This window comes from Schistocerca nitens, chromosome 8, assembly GCF_023898315.1.
Source record: "Schistocerca nitens isolate TAMUIC-IGC-003100 chromosome 8, iqSchNite1.1, whole genome shotgun sequence".
Classification (NCBI taxonomy): domain Eukaryota; kingdom Metazoa; phylum Arthropoda; class Insecta; order Orthoptera; family Acrididae; genus Schistocerca; species Schistocerca nitens.
In genome coordinates this window covers 560288345-560309629 of record NC_064621.1, presented here as the reverse complement: position 1 = coordinate 560309629, position 21285 = coordinate 560288345, and the positions used below count along the sequence as shown (strand labels likewise).

The 21285-nt window shown below is 38.8% G+C and overlaps 1 protein-coding gene across 1 annotated transcript in view; it reads right to left on the bottom strand.

The window, feature by feature from the left end:
- Positions 1-2486: 2486 nt before the first annotated feature.
- LOC126199351 (protein C19orf12 homolog) overlaps positions 2487-21285 on the bottom strand; it is a 45321-nt gene continuing 26522 nt past the window's right edge. The window contains exon 3 of the mRNA XM_049936212.1: positions 2487-3487. Within this exon, the coding sequence (XP_049792169.1) occupies positions 3246-3487 (242 nt within the window). The 3' untranslated portion in view covers positions 2487-3245. The remainder of the gene's footprint in view (positions 3488-21285) is intronic.

Here is a 21285-nt window from a genome sequence, read left to right as displayed (position 1 = left end):
GGGCCTAAGGTTCTGAGGATTCCTTGAAGCTCCGCCTGGACATCAGGAATGGGATTACCTTGGTAAACTTTGTATGTGGTGTTGTCTGAAAGCTGACGCAGTCCCTCAGCCACATACTCCCGACGATCAAGTACCACGGTCGTGGAACCCTTGTCCACCGGAAGAATGACAATGGATCGGTCAGACGAAAGGATGTGGGTTTTAAGGGAGAGGGTAAGGAGTCATTCCAATCCCGGGAGCGGAAAGACTTACCTTGGGGGAAAAAAGGACGGGTATACACTCGCACACACACACCTATCCATCCACAAGCAGAATTGCTTGTGTCTGTATATGTGTGGATGGATAGGTGTGTGTGCACGAGTGTATACCCGTCCTTTTTTCCCCCAAGGTAAGTCTTTCCGCTCCCGGGATTGGAATGACTCCTTACCCTCTCCCGTAAAACCCACATCCTTTCGTCTTTCCCTCTCCTTCCCTCTTTCCTGATGAGGCAACAGTTTGTTGCGAAAGCTTGAATTTTGTGTGTATGTTTGTGTTTGTTTGTGCGTCTGTCGACCTGCCAGCACTTTCATTTGGTAAGTCACATCATCTTTGTTTTTAGATGTATTTTTCCTACGTGGAATGTTAACAAAGATGATGTGACTTACCAAATGAAAGTCCTGGCAGGTCGACAGACACACAAACAAACACAAAATTCAAGCTTTCGCAACAAACTGTTGCCTCATCAGGAAAGAGGGAAGGAGAGGGAAAGACGAAAGGATGTGGGTTTTAAGGGAGAGGGTAAGGAGTCATTCCAATCCCGGGAGCGGAAAGACTTACCTTATGGGGAAAAAAGGACGGGTATACACTTGCACACACACACACACACACACACACACACACACACACACACACACACATCCATCCACACATATACAGACACAAGCCAGGTGGATGGATGTGTGTGTGTGTGCGAGTGTATACCCGTCCTTTTTTCCCCCTAGGGTACGTCTTTCCGCTCCCGGGATTGGAATGACTCCTTACCCTCTCCCTTAAAACCCACATCCTTTCGTCTTTCCCTCTCCTTCCCTCTTTCCTGATGAGGCAACAGTTTGTAGCGAAAGCTTGAATTTTGTGTGATGTTTGTGTTTGTTTGTGTGTCTGTCGACCTGCCAGGACTTTCATTTGGTAAGTCACATCATAAAAGAATTGTTTCTAGAATTCTGTGATGTCTTAAACAGAAATAACTGATTTAGATAAGGTGAACTTACAACCAGATAGCTGCACTTGTCAAGGATATGATGGTGGTGTGTCTACGAGTAGCAAACACTCAGGTATTCAATCAAGAATCACTGAATGGTTCCCAAATGCTGAGTTTATACAGTGTTCAATACATAATTTAAATTTGCCACTGAATGGTTCCAGTTTTATGAGAAGATACAATGCATTTATATTTTCTTTAGCGCTTCTGCAGTTTGATGGCAACAAATAAATGAAACTGTTGCAACTGACAGATATGTTTTGATGGCTCGGAAGAAACTGTGCCAAGCTAGATAGTCTTCCAGATTTGATTCTTTGTTAGCAATCAAACAGAATTTCATACAAATTTTAAAGAGTAAAAGGAACACAGAGAGAGTAGCATCAAATTTAATAAAAAATATGGAAATTTTTTATTTTGTCATGAATCTCATATTTTAAAGTTTTGGAAAATATGAATCTACTGCATTTCCCTGATGCTATATGGAGAAAGTCTCTCAACTTATTCAAACTGCAAGAAGCAACATAGTCACCTTTAGAAACAATGTTTCCATAATGAAATAATTTCACAAAACTTTTCATCCCATTTCACTCCCTTATACAGCTAAATTTCCAAAAACTCTGAAATACATGTTTTTCTATTTGTAACTGGGAAGACAAATACCAGTTTTCATATATGTAGCTTTACAAATACTTCAGTAGTTTAAAAAAAAGTTTCACCCTCTATTTCAAACCCAAAGGGCTAAATTTTCAAAAATGCTGAAATGATTATTTCTTTATTTTTGACTGAGAAACCAAATACCAATTTTCATAGGCCTGGCTTCGAAATTGCCTCAATAGCAACATATTTTCAAAAAACATTTGATCCTCTTATTTCACCCCCTTAGGGGTGGACTTTTGAAAAATTGCTTCTTAAATGATGCCTACAACTTACAATCAACACCCTCTGTGGATTTCAGGTCTCTGTCTTTCGCTGTTTGGACTGGGCTTTTTGAATATTTTGATAAGTCCCCTCTGTTGTTGATGTGGAATAATTAACAACAATGTAATGAAGGATCACGTTCAACACTTACTGTAAATAGCAAAACAATGTTTTGCTTACCATTTGGATAAGAAACTTTCACTACAAATTAACGAAGAGGGCTCACAGAATAAAATTCTCTAATGTTAGAGTGCAGCAGAGATTTTAGAGACTGACAAACTAATTTCTGAATTTCATTAATTTATTTCCATGGTACTGGCAATATTAATCTTATATTGCAGCACTAGATGACATATTATATCAAATATAAAGACAAACTATCACACACTAACTCATTTTCCTAGCTAATGCTGAAAATAAATTTTATAGCAACCTCATTTGTCATACTTATTACAGTCCATATCACATTCTGATATGTGTAACACTGATCACACAAAAATTAAATTCTGTGAAAGTAATACATTTCTATATATGGTAAAGCTATGCAACACAGAATAATTCCTAAAAGATACATGAACACGATCAAATTACTGGGTTGTGCCTTTTGTAAAAATGCTGACACCACTATTTTATTGAAGTAAAGTAGACAATCACTGTATTCTCAAAATGTAAATTCCCATGGGTGATATGGCTAGATAAAAACATCATTTAGTGACTGTTTTAAATAAAAAATATAAATTATTTACACACAAAAATGACAATAACATTCTTCAGTTAAAATGTCCAGACTGGGAGGCCATGGTCGATGTATAAAATTTCCACCTAACGTTTCGTCTCCAACTGCGGGAGACATCTTCTGAGGTCGTGCGGCTACTGCCACTGAGGCTGCAGGTACTCTCGCATTTATAGAGCACATAGAGGGCACCACCATTCGTCACATGATGCCGATGTGACATGACCACGGCCTCTCAGCCCAGAAGTTTTAACTGAAGACAACACTGGCTGTGAAAGCCTACATTGTATGACAATAATATAGTTTGATTTTAAACAAAAAAATGATACTACTGAACATAGCTTGGACCAGTTACTTCTACATCTGTGTTCTCAGAAAATTTACTACCAACTGTAGAACAGTTTTTGACAGAGTTCTGTTACCGACAATCAATGTCGCAAGCATAACTGCATCTTCTACTCTAATGTCATTAATAACAGCCCGAACAGATCTAACCAATTCTTCCTTCTGGTGAACACTAAGGTCTTCCATTAATATTTGTGGGAGAGGCTTGAAGTTGTTACTCATAATATAGGCTGTGATTCCACCAAATGTGCTGCCTGGAAATAAAAATATACAGTTTAATTACATCCTTCCACAACATAAAGCAATGTTTAAAAACTGCAGCACGTGTTTTTATCAAGAAAACAGTTTAAATAACACTGTGCTATCAATATGACTGAATCTGTTACAGCAACCTGAAATCAACAGACTGTCCTTTCAAGTATTCACACAGCATAGCACATAGATCATGTTCAAAATGTAACAAATTTTTAGTCACAGAGGAGCTAGAAAACTGAACTTCTAATTTTTAAAATCAGTTCATCGACAACTAAAAGGAGAACAGTAACTATATAAATATCTTCTGACATTATAGAAAAATTCCAAAGTGCACATTACTATTGCATAACAAAGCATGCCTTTTGGTTGTAACAATGAGAAAAATACTGGAATGAACCGTAATTTCACCAAATGTACAACTTATTTATCTATAGTGATGTTGCAATCTAAGCCTGTCATTAGCCAGCAGCTATATTTTTGTGCTATCCTGTGTGTTTCTGTTGTATAATAAAACAAACTAACTTAATAGAATAAACCTATTTATTGAAAGGTTATGGTACTCATCTAGAGAATGTCCAGAACCGAATATAATGCAACCAACATTTTGTTTTTTACACACCATGACATTTGAAGGCAGACCGGGGACAATATGGCAGATACATGCAACAATTTATTTGGTTGTTGCTGTTGATATATGATAGACTGACGGGCTGTACCTAAGGCCAATCTTGGCCTCAGGTACAGCAGACCAGGACACTCTCATGACCTATGAGTGTCTCAGTTTAGTAGAAGCACTGAGTCATTGTACCTCACAGAGAGCACACACACACACTTATCTGTAAGGTTATATCATCCCAGCTGGTTAACCGTAGAGGTGCATGCTTCACCAATGGTGGGAAACTACCCATGCACTATCATGGATCTTTTTCTTTCTTTTTTAAATTCTGGAACTGGATGCCACTCTTGTCGCTATGAGCTTCAGTTACTGCAAGAGACAAGAGTTGTATACGCCACTGTCTGTGAATATGTAAAGACAGTTAAATGTGCTTTTGTGTTTTAGTTTTTACGTATTGTGTTTCTGAAATGGTGATGGAGAATCAGCTCACTGTTTGCCTAGGCAAGTGTGTAGAACTGCTAGAAGCCAGACAGAGACTGGCTAGTGTACCAGTACAACAGCCTTTAATTTGGCAAGATGAGTGATACAGGTCTGGCTTGTCTCTCAACTTATTGTGCAATACAAGCAGGTTGTTCTAAACTGTATTTTAAAGTTTTTGAAGTTTTGCTGACAAAGTAACACCCAACAAGCAGTAGCAGAACACTATTTGAAAGTTTTTTTTGTATAAAATGCAACTGAGGAATCAGCAAACAATGTATACACCGTAGCAATGCAAATTATCAAGATATCCTTCATGGGCTCCTTCAAACAAGTATCTATTACACATGTGACATGTGGAGTTTGTGTGGCTAAGAGAAATGCTATCCACAATACACCTGAAGTCTTTCAACTGCAACCATGGATGTTAAAATTTAGTAATCCATTTGGCATGCCAGAGCTCTGATAACCTTGTGCCCAGCCTGAGGTTTTGATTACTGAAGTCAGACCTCAGAATTAGCATTCCATTGACTAAATAAAATAGAAACTGATCACAACTACATTTTAACACACCATAGCACACCATACTCTTGATACATCCTGAAAGTTACACCTCTGTTGAAAATACTGAAACAGATTTTGTGACATTCTTGATCAGTCATTTCTATAACACCGGGAAGGCGTATTCTCACATAATGTTGAATGTTACTCATATAATTCATTTATCAGATGTATGTTTGTTAGTTCACCATAATGTTAAATCACACAAGGAGTATAGGTAGAAGAAATGTCGAGCTGTTGAAACACAAAAATGAACACATAATTTGTTAGCTATCAAATGAATTCTTCAACGAGCTAGAGTATGTAAACTTTGTGCCAAGTGTGAGGAAGAGTTGAGGAGGGGAAGCCACTGGCTCAGAGGGTGTCAGCAAGAGCATGGGATAGGTGGGAGAGGCAGTAGGTGCATGGGACAAATTAGCAACACAAGAGAGCTGGAAGCTGGTGAGTTCATACAGTGCACAATGACATGAGATGTGGGCTGAGAGGGGATGACAGGACAGAAGAGAGATTGTTGGCTAGAGGGTGTTGGTGCAGTGGGTTATTAGAAAGTTGTCACTGGGAGAATTACGAAATAAGAGTATTTCAAGGCTAAAACCCATCTGCCTGGATCAGAAAAGATGGTGCTGGGATGGATCCAGATGGCATGTGTTGTTAAGCAGGCACTGAATGCTAACATGTAGTGCTCAGCAGTGTGTTTTTGACAATGGAGGTGGACCTGCCTCTGGCGTTGTTGTTCTGGTGGTCTTCAGTCCAGAGATTAGTTTGATGCAGCTCCCAATGCTACTCTATCCCGGGCAAGCTTCTTCATCTCCTAGTAACTACTGCAACCTACATCCTTCTGAATCTGCTTACTGTATTCATCTCTTAGTCCCATTTACGATTTTTATCCTCCACACTGCCCTAAAATACTAAATTGGTGATGCTTGATGCCTCAGAACATGCTCTACCAACTGACCCCTTCTTCTGGTCAAGTTGTGCCACAAATTCCTCTTCTCCCCAATTCTATTCAGTACCTCTTCATTAGTTACATGATTTACCCATCCAATCTTCAGCATTCTTCTGTAGCACCACATTTCAAATGCTTCTATTCTCTTCTTGTCTAAACTACTTATCATCCATGTTTCACTTCCATACAGGGCTACACTCCATACAAATACTTTCATTAGGGACTTCCTGACCCTGAAATCTATACTCAATGTTAACGAATTTCTCTTCCTCAGAAATGCTATCCTTGCCATTGCCAATCTACATTTAAGATCCTCTCCACATCAATTGTCATCAGTTATTTTGCTCCACAAACACCAAAACTCATCTACTACTTTAAGTGTGTCATTTCCTAATCTAATTCCCTCAGCATCACCTAATTTAATTCTTTTACATTCCATTATCCTCATTTTGCTTTTTTTATGTTTATCTTATATCCTCCTTTCAAGACACTGCCCATTCCATTCAACTGCTCTTCCAGGTCCTTTGCTGTCTCTGACAGAATTGCAATGTTGTCGGCAAACCTCAAACTTTTTATTTCTTCTCAGTGGATTTTAATTCCTACTCCAAATTTTTCTTTTATTTAATTTACTTCTTGCTCAAAATACAGATTGAATAACGTCAGGGATAGGTTACAACCATGTCTCACTCCCCACCACTCCCAACCACTGCTTCCCTTTCACGCCTCTCGACTCTTTATAACTGCCATCTGGTTTCTGTAAAGATTGTAAATAGTCTTTTGCTCCCTGTATCTGACCCCTTCAGAATTTGAAAGAGAGTATTCCAGTCAACATTTTCAAAAGCTTTCTCCAAGTCTACAAATGCTATAAACATAGGTTTGCCTATCTTTAATCTACCTTCAAAGATATGTCATAGGATCAAGTATTGCCTCACGTGTTCCAACATTTCTACAGAATCCAAACTGATCTTCCCCAAGGTTGGCTTCTACCAGATTTCCTGTAAACAATTCGTGTTAGTATTTTGCAGCCATGACTTATTAAACCGATAGTTCAGTAACTTTCATAACTGCCAATGCCTGCCTTTTTTGGGATTGGAATTATTATATTCTTCTTGAAGTCTGAGGGTATTTCACCTATCTCATACATCTTACTCACCAGATGCTAGAGTTTTGTTGTGGCTGGCTCTCTCAAAGCTACCACTAGTTCTAATGGAATATTGTATACTCCTGGGGCCTTTTTTAAACTTAGGTCTTTCAGTGCTCTGTCATATCATATCTCCCATTTCATCTTCGTCTATGTCCTCTTCAAGTTCCATAATATTGCCCTCAAGTACATCGCCCTTACATAGAACTTCTACATACTGCTTCCATCTTTCTGCTTTTCCTTCTTTGCTTAGAACTGGTTTTATAACTGAGCTCTTTATATTCATACAAGTGGTTCTCTTTTCTCCAAAGGTCTCTTAAATTTTCTTGTAGGCAGTATTTGTCTTACCTCTAGTGAGATATGCTTCTACATCCTTACATTTGTCCTGCTTTGCCATTTTGCACTTCCTGTCGATCTCATTTTTGCGACTTTGTATTCCTTTTTGCCTGATTCATTTATCGCATTTTTATATTTTCCCCTTTCATCAATTAAATTCAATATCTTCTCTGTTACCCAAGGACTTCTACTAACCCTCATGTTTTTACCTAATTGATCTTCTGACGCCTTCACTATTTCATCTCTCAAAGCTACCCTTTCTTCTTTTATTGTATTTCTTTCCCCTGTTCTTGTCAATCATTCCCTAAAGCTCTCTCTAAAACTCTCTACAACCTCTGGTTCTTTCAGTTTATCCAGGTCCCATCTCCTTAATTCCTACCTCTTTGCAGTTTCTTCAGTTTTCATCTACAGTTAATAACCAATGAATTGTGGCCAGAGTCCACATCTGCCTCTGGAAATGTCTTACAGTTTAAAACCTGGTTTCTAAATTTCTGCCTTACCATTATATAATCTATATGAAACCTTCCAGTATCTGCATGTCTCTTCTACGTATACAACCTCCTTTCACAACTCTTAAACCACATGTTAGCTATGGTTAAGTTATGCTCTATGCAAAATTCTACCAGGCGGCTACCTCTTTCAATCCTTATGCCCATTCCATATTCACCTACTACTTTTCCTCCTCTTCCTTTCCCTATTATCGAATTCCAGTCCCCCATGACTATTAAATTTTTGTCTCCCTTCACTAACTGAATAATTCCTTTCATCTCATCTTACATTTCTTCAATCTCTTCGTCATCTGCTTTGCTAGTTGGCATATAAACTTGTACTGCTGTGGTAGGAGTGGCCTTGTGTCTATCTTGGCTACAATAATGCATTCACTATGCTGTTCGAAGTAGCTTACCCGCACTCCTATTTTTTTAATTCATTACTAAACCTACTCCTGCATTACCCCTATTTGGTTTTGTATTTATAATGCTGTATTCACCTGACCAGAGGTCTTGTTCCTCCTGCCACCGAACTTCACTAATTCCCACTATATCTAACTTTAACCTATCCATTTCCCTTTTTAAATTTTCTAACCTACCTGCCCGATTAAGGGATCTGACATTCCACGCTCCGATCCGTAGTACGCCAATTTTCTTTCTCCTGATAACAATGTCCTCCTGAGTAGTCCCCACCCAGAGATCCGAATGGGGGATTATTTTACCTCCGGAATATTTTACCCAAGAAGATGCCATCATCATTTAACCACTCAGTAAAGCTGCATGCATGTGATAATGATGGGATAAGGATGTGAAAGGACTAGGCTAGGATTTGCTACCTATGCCACTCCCACTTCCAAGTCCTTATCAGTGTGTTCACGTTACTCAGGAAGACATGCAATACTTGCCCAGTTCCCCCACTAAGCACATCCTACCTACGAACCTAAACACTACAACCACTGCCCACTGTGAGGTTGAATGCCACCTGGTAGTGATGCGGGCAAGTGCTACAGTAAGAGTAGTAGATAAGCGGGACAGAAACTAATTTGTAATCTTTCTAGCCATCATACAGGATGAAAATGGGGAAAATCCATTGAAATAACTGACTTTAAAAAAATAGGCAGATTGTTATGGCTGTAGCCAGCGAAGGAGCATCTTGGAAACAGTGAAGCTGGTTGGTTGGTTGCCTGCCACTACCATGAGAACCCTGGAAGGTACCAGTAGGCAACAAGGTTCACATCACAGCGTAGTACGCAAAGGTAGAATGCTTCCCGACTCTGTAAAGCAGGGTAGACAAATATCTGTGACAGATCAGATAATATATGTTCTCATGTGAGGCACATACATTTAATAGCACACAGTTGAGCATACACTGTTGAACACGGGGCTCCACAGCAGACAACACTATGTGTAAAACCATCAGTTACAATTACAGTGGGTGTGGGATCAGAGTGTCCATGTGGATCAATGGACATATGTCAGATGAATGCCACTTGTTGTTACATCAGTCCAGGTATGTCATCATTCAGTTGGACAACTGCTTAATACAAGGCCATGCCACAGGCACAGACCAATGAGAGCAGAATTCTGTTATGGGAGACATTCACCTAGGCTTCCATGAAACCTGCAATACTATTAGAAGGCAACAAGGCAGTTGTGAACTACATGATCATTATTGTGAAGCTCATGTTTGATATCTTCCTCATCTTCAATGGCATCGTCTTCCAGAAAGATCACTGTGTATGTCAAAAGGACAGAACCTTGCTACAGTGTTTTGAGGACTATGATAGCGAGCTCACATTGATGTCTTGATCACTTGCCTGATGTGATCATGGGATGCAGGTGCATGCCAGTTTGTACTCACTAATTACCAACCCATAATTTATGGAAATTGCATAATCTACACATAGATATCTGGTACTATATGCCTCCAGAAATCTGATGAGGAGCTGTCAAATCCATGCCACATAGAATTGCTGCTATACTGCTTTCCAAAGATGAACCAACACGCTATAAACCAGGTGATTATAATGTTTTTGTTCATCACAGTCTGTATTGCGTACTCTTGTTCATTATGCCACGATCATATCCTTGAGGATATCATCGCAATATCCCTAGATAACAAAAAGTATATCTTACCTAATTTGTTATAATTTATTACTTGTTTAAACAAAAATTCTTACTTCATACAGTTCGGAGACTTTTTTCGGGGAGGTGGGAGTATGCTGTGTTTTTTGGTGCTTTCTTCACAATATTTTTAGTGATTCACCTATGCTGCCAAGTATGGGCTGTTAGCCATTAGTTGCAGTTAACAGTTTTATCTCCCACATGAACCATGGACCTTGCCGTTGATGGGAGGAGGCTTGCTTGCCTCAGCGATACTGGTAGCCATACCGTAGGTGCAACCACAACGGAGGGGTATCTGTTGAGAGGCCAGACAAACAAGTGGTTCATGAAGAGGGGCAGCAGCCTTTTCAGTAGTTGCAGGGGCAACAGTCTGGATGATTGACTGATCTGGCCTTGTAACACTAACCAAAACGGCCTTGCTGTGCTGGTACTGCAAACAGCTGAAATCAAGGGGAAACTTCAGCCATAATTTTTCCCGAAGGCATGCAGCTTTACTGTATGATTAAATGATGATGGCGTCCTCTTGGGTAAAATATTCCGGAGGTAAAATAGTCCCCCATTCGGATCTCTGGGAGGGGACTATGCAAGAGGACATCGTTATCAGGAGAAAGAAAACTGATGTTCTACAAATGGAATGTCAGATCCCTTAATCCGGCAGGTAGGTTAGAAAATTTAAAAAGGGAAATGGATAGGTTAAAGTTAGATATAGTGGGAATTAGTGAAGTTCGGTGGCAGGAGGGACAAGTCTTCTGGTCAGGTGAATACAGGATTATAAATACAAAATCAAATAGGGGTAATGCAGGAGTAGGTTTAATAATGAATAAAAAAATAGGAGTCCAGGTAAGCTACTACAAACAGCATAGTGAACACATTATTGTGGACAAGATAGACACGAAGCCCACGCCTACTACAGTAGTTCAAGTTTATATGCCAACTAGCTCTGCAGATGACGAAGAAATTGATGAAAAGTATGATGAGATAAAAGGAATTTTTCAGGTAGTGAAGGGAGACGAAAATTTAATAGTCATGGGTGACTGGAATTCGATAGTAGGAAAAGGGAGAGAAGGAAACATAGTAGACGAATATGGATTGGGGCTAAGAAATGAAAGAGGAAGCCGCCTGGTAGAATTTTGCACAGAGCATAACTTAATCATACCTAACACTTGGTTCAAGAATCATGAAAGAAGGTTGTATACATGGAAGAAACCTGGAGATACTAGAAGGTATCAAACAGATTATATAATGGTAAGACAGAGATTTAGGAGCCAGATTTTAAATTGTAAAACATTTCCAGGGGCAGATGTGCACTGTGACCAGAATCTATTGGTTATGAACTGTAGATTACACCTGAAGAAACTGCAAAAAGGTGGGAATTTAAGGAGATGGGAGCTGGATAAACTGTCTAAACCAGAGGTTGTACAGAGTTTCAGGAAGAGCATAAGGGAACAATTGACAGGAATGGGGGAAAGAAATACAGTAGAAGAAGAATGGGTAGGTTTGAGGGAAGAAGTAGTGAAGGCAGCAGAGGATCGAGTAGGTAAAAAGACGAGGGCTAGTAGAAATCCTTCAGTAACAGAAGAAATATTGAATTTAATTGATGAAAGGAGAAAATATAGAAATGCAGTAAATGAATCAGTCACAAAGGAACACAAACGTCTTAAAAATGAGATCAACAGGAAGTGCAAAATAGCTAAGCAGGGATGGCTAGAGGACAAATGTAAGGATCTAGAGGCTTATTTCACTAAGGGTAAGATAGATACTGCCTACAGGAAAATTAAAGAGACCTTTAGAGAAAAGAGAACCACTTGTATGAATATCAAGAGCTCAGATGGAAACCCTGTTATAGGCAAAGAAGAGAAAGCAGAAAGGTGGAAGGAGTATACAGAGGGTCTATACAAGGGCGATGTACTTGAGGACAATATTATGGAAATGGAAGAGGATGTAGATGAAGATGAAATGGGAGATACAATACTGCATGTAAAAGTTTGACAGAGCACTGAAAGACCTGAGTCGAAACAAGGCCCCGGGAGTTAGAACTACTGACAGCCTTGGGAGAGCCAGTCCTGGCAAAACTTTACCATCCGGTGAGCAAGATGTATGAGACAGGTGAAATACCCTCAGACTTCAAGAAGAATATAATAATTCCAATCCCAAAGAAAGCAGGTGTTGACAGATGTGCAAATTACTGAACTATCAGTTTAATAAGTTACAGCTGCAAAATACTAACGCGAATTCTTTACAGACGAATGGAAAAACTGATATAAGTCGACCTCAGGGAAGATCAGTTTGGATTCCGTAGAAATGTTGGAACATGTGAGGCAATTGTGACCCTACGACTTATCTAAGAAGATAGATTAAGGAAAGGCAAACGAGATGGCAGTTATAAGAGTCGAGAGACATGAAAGGGAAGCAGTGGTTGGGAAGGGAGTGATACAGGTTGTAGCCTCTCCTTGATGTTATTCAATCTGTATATTGAACAAGCATAACGGAAACAAAAGAAAAATTAGCAGTAGGTATTAAAATCCATGGAGAAGAAATAAAAACTTTGAGGTTCGCTGATGACATTGTAATTCTGTCAGAGACAGCAAAGGACTTGGAAGAGCAGTTGAACGGAATGGACAGTGTCTTGAAAGGAGGATATAAGATGAACATCAACAAAAGCAAAACGAGGATAATGGAATATAGTCGAATTAGGTCGGGTGTTGCTGAGGGAATTAGATTAGGAAATGAGACACTTAAAGTAGTAAAGAAGTTTTGCTATTTGGGGAGCAAAATAACTGATGATGGTCGAAGTAGAGAGGATATCAAATGTATGAGACACTTAAAGTAGTAAAGAAGTTTTGCTATTTGGGGAGCAAAATAACTGATGATGGTCGAAGTAGAGAGGATATCAAATGTATATAAAATGTAGACTGGCAATGTCAAGGAAAGAGTGTCTGAAGAAGAGAAATCTGTTAACATCAAATATAGATTTAAGTGTCAGGAAGTCGTTTCTGAAAGTATTTGTATGGAGTGTAGCCATGTATGGAAGTGAAACATGAACGATAAATAGTTTGGACAAGAAGAGAATAGAAGCTTTCGAAATGTCGTGCTACAGAAGAATGCTGAAGATTAGATAGGTAGATCACATAACTAATGAGGAGGTATTGAATAGAATTGGGGAGAAGAGGAGTTTGTGGCACAACCTGACTAGAAGAAGGGATCAGTTGGTAGGACATGTTCTGAGGCATTAAGGGATCACCAATATAGTATTGGATGGCAGCGTGGAGGGTAAAAAACGTAGAGAGACACCATGACATGAATACACTAAGCAGATTCAGAAGGAAGTAGGTTGCAGTAGGTACTGGGAGATGAAGAAGCTTGCACAGAATAGAGCAGCATGGAGACCTGCATCAAACCAGTCTCTGGACTGGAGACCACAACAATAACATTTTTATTGTTCCCATTTCATTCTGAAGATTCTCTTCATCTCATTCAAACTTGTTTATTGGTTACACAAATGGATTTAAATGCATAGCCAAATGAAAATTCTCTATGGGAATAACGAATGAAAAAGTATTCCAACAGGAAACAATTAATTTATTTCTGAAAACAAATGAAACCAACATTAAGGAAAGCAGGGACATACAGAGATCAGAAAAAATCTTTATTGAAATGCACACACAACCCTGTGTCGAAGTTCAAAGTTAACTTTTGGACCACCTTTGTTTTATGTTAACAGCAACCAGAGAACATGACAGACATTAAAACTGTAAATATTCTATCACGAACTCTATAAGACTTCTGTTACTTTCCTGGAAGAGTAACTACCTAATCTGAGAACATACACTTTTATGTTATTTTAAATATTTACATTTACTGGTACATTGTTGTTAAATGTGTTGAAGAGTAGTGTACCTACTGAGATGCTCATGACTGACCATAGTTGTACTCGCAGACTGGAAAATTCCTTTGGTTTGCTCACTATACAAAAAGTTATAGTGATATGACAGATGGGGCATTTACCTTTTATCAGTTGTTCGAAAAGTATTCTCACATGGTTGCTTACCAAATTTGAAAAACAGATAAAAGACAGGGAAAAGACATATAATAATATTATATGTGACTGAAAAATGATAGGAGGTAACTCTGGAATTTAAATGTTAACTTCTTATCAGATACAAACTATAAAACAGATTTGTTGAATAGAGTCAATACATTTGGATTTATACCAACAGTCAGCTCTTCAGCTGGTATGTCTGCTGAAAGCAAAACGAGCAGCTAACAACGTCTTTGTAAGAGCATGTGACCTTAGCTGTAAGATAAACATTGGCTACAGTGACAAAAATGGTCAGACACTGTCAACAAAGCTCAAGAACGAGAGAAAATTGGGACCATAGTGTAAAACTAATGAACATGTTACATTCCATCCTGAATTTTCCATTGTTTGAAAACTAATGAACAGATAGATTGCAGTGATGAAATGAGGCTACAAGTTATGTTCAAAAAATCCCGGAACATTCGTAATTTCGCACCAATGGTGTGTTGGAGTGAAATGTGGTTGGCACCTCTCCACATGCCTGTGTTTAATGTGCAACTCCCGTAAGTTTCATTGTTGAATGTATGTTAGTTATTGTTCAGTGCTTCAGTGTTTAGTTGGATCATGTCATGCAATGATGATGCCACCAAGTTTGACCCACAGCTCATAAGTTAAGACCAGAAAGACCTTTGCCTCATAATCTGTGAAGAGCTTTGCTTTTGGACTGCAAGAATGAGATGTTCCTTTAGAGAATCATAACTGGTGACGAGATGAACGTCTATGGTTATGATGTTGAGACCAAAGTTCAATCTTCACACTGGGATGGGAAAGGGTCTCCAACACCAAAAAAAGCTCATCAGGACAGGTAAAAGATCAAAGTTATGCTGATAGTTTCCTTTGACTATGAAGGATTAGTTTACATAAATTCGTGCCAAATCGACAAACTATTAATCTATGGTACTACTGGGACATGTTGCAATGCTTGCGAGAAAATGTGAGAATGAAACATTGTGAAATGTGGTGAGACAATTCGTAGCTCTTTCACCATGATAACACACCTGCACATTCATCACCATTGGCGATTGACTACTGCACAAAAAAAGAAGTAACTGTGCTCCCACAAACCCCGTACTCTCCAAACTTGGGCCCTGCGGACTTTTTTTAATTTCCAATGTTGAAAGGATGAAATATTACAATGACAGATGAGATAAAAGAAAATTTGCAGATGGTGCTTTGTGTGATCCAGAAAGAGGCATACCAAGACTGCTTCTGGCAGTGGAAATGGCATTGGGAGCAGTGTGTCAATTGTGGATGAGAGTATTTCAAAGGAGACCACACACAATAAGTGAAAGGTATGCGTAGAAAAACTTTGTGCAGAAAGTTCTGGAATTTTTTGAATGGACCTCATATTTTATGCTATCATGGGAAACACGGAAAACAGTCTTCGGTGAAACTGCAATAAATATCATATTCGATGGCATGTTTATCTACGTTATATTGATATTCGCAATATTATGAAAATATGTCTTGTCATTCTGGCCAGAATGCAACTGCATGTAACAGAAGCAGCAATACAGAGTGGGGTGGAAAAGGAGAGATATCAGGATACAGGTGATGGGAGAGAAGTGAGCATTTGCTGGCGGAGCATGCAGGGTCTGACGGTGGCATGAAAAAGCTACCAGGCAAAGCATTGGGAGGCTGTGGAGGGGTGGGGGTGGTATTTTCTCCTTCTCTGCTCCTTTCCTTTCCCATTCCCCATTCGCCCTACCTCTCGACCCCAGTCACTCAACAGCATGCCTGGCAGCCATGTCCTGCCACTATCAGTCCCTTCATATTCTGCGAGGCAGCACTCACTCATCTCCCCCCCCCCCAACTCATACTCCCCTACCCCTTCCCCTCCCCTGCTCCAAACCAGATTGCTGCTTATGTATGACACAGTTGCATTCTGGCAGGAACAACTGAGATAGCGGTTTTGTGTGTGTGTGTGTGTGTGTGTGTGTGTGTGTGTGTGTGTGTGTAAGTGAGCTTGCTTGTGTGAATGTATGTGCGTTTCCTTTCTCATGAAGACTGTGGCCAAAAGCCCAATGCGTAACAATCATTTCATTGTGCCTGTCTGCAACTCAACATGTCCTCTTTATGTTCAGTGGTAATTATGCTTTTCATAATATTGTTGGTATTCCAGCCTGGGCTTTTCATTATTTTATTTTGATATTCCATTCCCAAAGTAAAAGCAGAGGATTAAGGTTGTTAAAAACATATGTGACACATGTCATTTTACAATACAGTGGAAAGGCAAAAAACAAGTTTGCACTCCTTCATTAAATACAATTAAAACATACCAGAACTTATGAACTAGGTACTGAGGCCTACAACACACTGTATAAAATAAAAAAGAAAGAGTACTGTAGTTTTATCAGAGGAACTAAAGCATAATTCATCAGGATGTCGATATATAAGGGAAAGAACTACTCAATAGGTTTATGGTCGTTCATTAATGAAGAGAGAGGAAAAGTAACAAATCGGGCGGAGGACATCTGCCCACTGATGAGTGGGAAAAGCAACGCAAACCCTCTAGAAGTAGCCAATACTTTTAACAGATATTATATTACTGTAGCAGATGAATTAATAAGTAAAAATAAAACAAATGCAGTAAGTAAATTGTTAAACCCCCCCACATACAAATCATACTATGGTTTTCATACCTACAACAGATGCAGAAGTGTCAAACCTAATAAAACAACTTAAAATTAAACATTCATCTGGCTTGGATGGTGTCACATCACATCTCATAAAGGAATGCAGAGAATGTATATTAAAACCATTGACACACATGCTGAATGCTGCGATAGAAGAAGGTATATTTCCAGATTCACTGAAAGTAAGTAAAGTGAAGCCAATATTTAAGAAAGGGAACAGGGATGAATTAGGAAATTACAGGCCAATATCATTGATCTCAACATTTGCTAAAATCTATGAAATGATAATAAAGAATAGAATTGTAAGTTTTATAACAAAGTACAGTATACTGCATTCATCACAACATGGTTTCAGAGAAGGGAAGTCAACAAAAACAGCATCAACAGATATAATTGAGCACATTCTTAATTTACTTGGCAGGCAACAAAAGACTTGTGGGATTTTTATGGACCTATCTAAGGCATTTGACTGAGTGAATCACTCAAAATTAATGATGAAATTATATCAGTATGGAATTAGAGGAAAATGCTATGACATACTTAAATCATACATTACAAATAGGAAACAATGCACAGAAATCAGACATACTAGTGGGGGGAAATATAACAAACTACAGATCAGAATTACAAACAGTTAAACACGGTGTGCCGCAAGGGTCTGTGCTTGGGCCAATACTATTTATACTCTACATAAATGACTTCCCTAGCTATATAAATCAGAAACTTATAATGTATGCTGATGACACAACAATAATTTGCACAGCTGACACAAAGGAGGAGCTTGAGAAGGAAGCACTCCTGACTATCAAAAATGCAAATAAATATTTAACACAAAACAACCTGTTTATGAATCAGTCTAAAACAATGAATGTAGTATTTCACACCAAGCATAGTGAAAATTATAATATAAATGTTAATATAAATGGAAAGACTATTAAAGAAGTAACCAGCACAAATTTTCTAGGAACTATAATAGACAAACATTTGGCATGGGGGGAGCACATAGATGCACTGTGTAAAAAGATAGACAAACAGATCTTCATCATGTATAAAACAGCTAAGACTGTGGATGATAAAGTCCTCAGATCAATTTATTATGGACTTGTCTTCCCACATTTGTCTTATTCAGTTCATATATGGGGAAGTGCACAAGCTGGCTACCTAAAAAGAATGTTCACAATTCAGAAAAGGGCAGTGAGATGCATTGCAAAAATAGCACCAAGACAGACCTGTAGGCAAGCTTTTGTACACTATAATATTATGACAGTATATTCACTGTACATATACCAAAGCATAATGGCGGTAAAGTCAAGTGATAAACACCTCCTAAATAAAGATGTACACAAACACGGTACAAGAGGAAATGAAAATTACTACATGATAAACAGAAATCTAAAACTCTCTATGACTGCCCCAGAAGAAGCAGGCAAAAGGTTTTTTAATAAACTCCCCAAAATCATTAAAAACGGAACAGACCTAAAATGTTTTGAAAATCATTTGAAACTATATCTCACAGAGAAATGTATATACAGTTTGAGTGAATACTAAGATGGTGTTTAAATATGTCATATCATTACTGAAATGTACCTTTAAAAATTATCATTTCTGTATGTTGTTTGGATTTGTGTGTACATATAATGTGAAAAATGTAATACCTTTGTATGATTATGGACTATTTCTGTTTAATTATTTGTTTCATTTATATATAATGAAATCAAGTTTGATGTTAATAGCGTATTGTATGACACACCCAATACTCTCAGCTGGATTTTCAGCTGGAGTCCACGGGCAAAGAATAAATAAATAAATAAATAAATAAAGGTAAGAAAATATAATTGTATCAAACGAGCATTTATTTAAGCTAACACTTACAAGAAGGCAGAATGGTGAGCCAGTGCTTACCTGCACGAAGTGAAATTCCAAGTATTTATGAAAGAAACCTCTTAAAAAATTGGGTTTATGTAAGCATTCAGAATTGTTAGCTCCTTCCTTATGGAGTAGGGAAATGTTATAAAGGAGAGGGACTTGTCACTTCGACCTAACAGTTACCTAGACCCACTTCTTGCGAGAATACGGGGGAGACAAAAATCTCCCATCATCCTTACAAGAGGATTCCCCTTCACCCTCAAGCCTAAATGGCATGCTTCTCCTATCCAACCTTCCCCAAACAACCCCACTTTTGTCTCTACGGAAGACACTAATAGTTCCAAAACAGTTTTTCCCCAACTTTTAAATATGTGTCTGTTACTAGTACCTGGCATTTTACCTCCTGAAGCTAAGAACTGACCAAACATTCCATATCCTTGTAGAATATTGATAATTGCCCTGGAATAGGGTGAGATTCATATTATGAGGTGGTATTGATCACTACATGGTTCTCTATTGTGTAATTAATTTCCAGCTAATATGGCATGGGTGTTTGATTTCTTCATGCTGGCACTAACTTTAATGTACTTAAAGTGGAACTCATGTCACTGAACAAATCTATCACGACTCCGTGTGGTGTGATAACATAACAAAAACTGTTTATATCTATTGTTCTTTGAACTTAGTGTTTTACACTTCTTTTTGGTTATCTCTGTAGTCCATATCATTATCCACAATGTGATAATTTTTTAGGTATAAACTCAAGTATTTAATGGAGTGTGTCTGACTACAATATAGCACAATACAAATACTGCAAGGCATGATACATAGGAATAAATCTGAAAGATGATCTTCGAAAATCAGTTGTGACCAATGTGGTACAAATTACCCTCAAAAGATATGCAGAGGTGAGCACATTCAAAAGCTTTGAGTAGTAAATGGCCACAAAGGCCATCCTTGCTGCAAAAAATCATGTTGTGTTGCTGAGGTTTTATACAGTTGCATTTCACATGGTTGGACTTATATGGAAACATTTATGGACTGGTTTGAGAATCTTCTCTAGCATATTCCAGGCATCTGGGAGGCATTATTTACTGAGGTAATTTACTATTTCATTCAGTCAAGAAGGTCTCAGGCTCTATAGTGTACATGATATAAAATGTATTTGTATGCCACTAAAATAAATAAATAAATAAATAAAAATTAAAAAAAACTCTGACATTTTCTTGAGACCTATGAGAGATGTTTACAGTGAAGAGATTGAGGGAGAGGAGGTGTTATCCTGAGTTGGTTGGATGATTTGGAGTGAAAGGGACTAAACTGCAAGGTCATCAGTCCCTTCCATTAAATGGAAAAACAGGAGTGGTTGTTAAAGGAAGGAGGCAAAAAACAAATCCTGGAAAGCATGAGTATTTTTTTTAAAAAAAGACAGAGATAAAAGCCCAGAAAAATATTGCTCAGACCAAGTCTTTAAAAAATCATCCAAGATAAGGCATTAAAATCAAAAATTGAAAAGAATAAAGAGGATAAAAAGGAGGAAAGGGTAGATGCCAGGCTGGGACACCAAGCGAGGCCTGCAAAGTGAACTGGGGAGAGGGTGGTGGGGGAGGGGGGGGGGCAGGAGGGTTGTGCTCCACCAATCTCTCAGCTGGGAAATGAGGTCAAAAACTTACCTTACACTGATAAATAGAAACCATCTTCACTGGCAAAACATAACATCAAGTCAGCTGCTTGGCATCGTCTGCTAGCACAGAGATAGTGTGTCAGGAAGATTAAGATGCCACCTCAAAACAACTAAATTAGGGCAGTCTATGAGTAAGTGGGCCACCATCAGGTGGGCTCTGCATCAGTAATGAGAGGGATCCGTATGTCAGATAATGTGGCTATGGGTCAGCCAAGTGTGGCCAGTGTGGAGGTGACAGACGATGATGGATTCCCTGGTGAGAAACATGCAGGGAAGACTGCCACATAGTACTGGTCTCCTTAATTGTCCTCAGTTTGTTTGGGGAGATCATAGCAAACTATTCTGAGTTCTAGGCTTCCAGCAATCTATGGCATATAAATGACCACATGCCTGCTTCTGGGGCCCCCATTTCCAGAATCAGCATCCTGGTGGCCAGCTTGGCCAATTGGTCAGATCGTTCATTTCCTGCAATCCCAACTTGACCAGGGATCCAAATGAAAACAACTGGCCATCCAGGAGGCCAGAGACAAGATCTTGGATAGCCATAAACAGTGGGTGAGGAGAGTAGCGCTGGTCTATAGCCTGGAAAGCTACTACAGATTAGGAAACACTTGCCAGTGCAAGAATGAACATTGCTAAGGGATGATTTAATGGAGATCAATTCTGGGATACAACTGCAAGTGCAAGAATGAACATGGCTAAGGGATGGTTTAATGGCCATCAATTCAGCAGGGAAGACACTGCAGCCATTTGACAGGGAGTGGAGTTTGCTGCACAGTGCATGTGCGTATGCAAAGGCCGTTTGTCCATCGATTGTCGAGCCAACGGTGATACCACTTCCGAA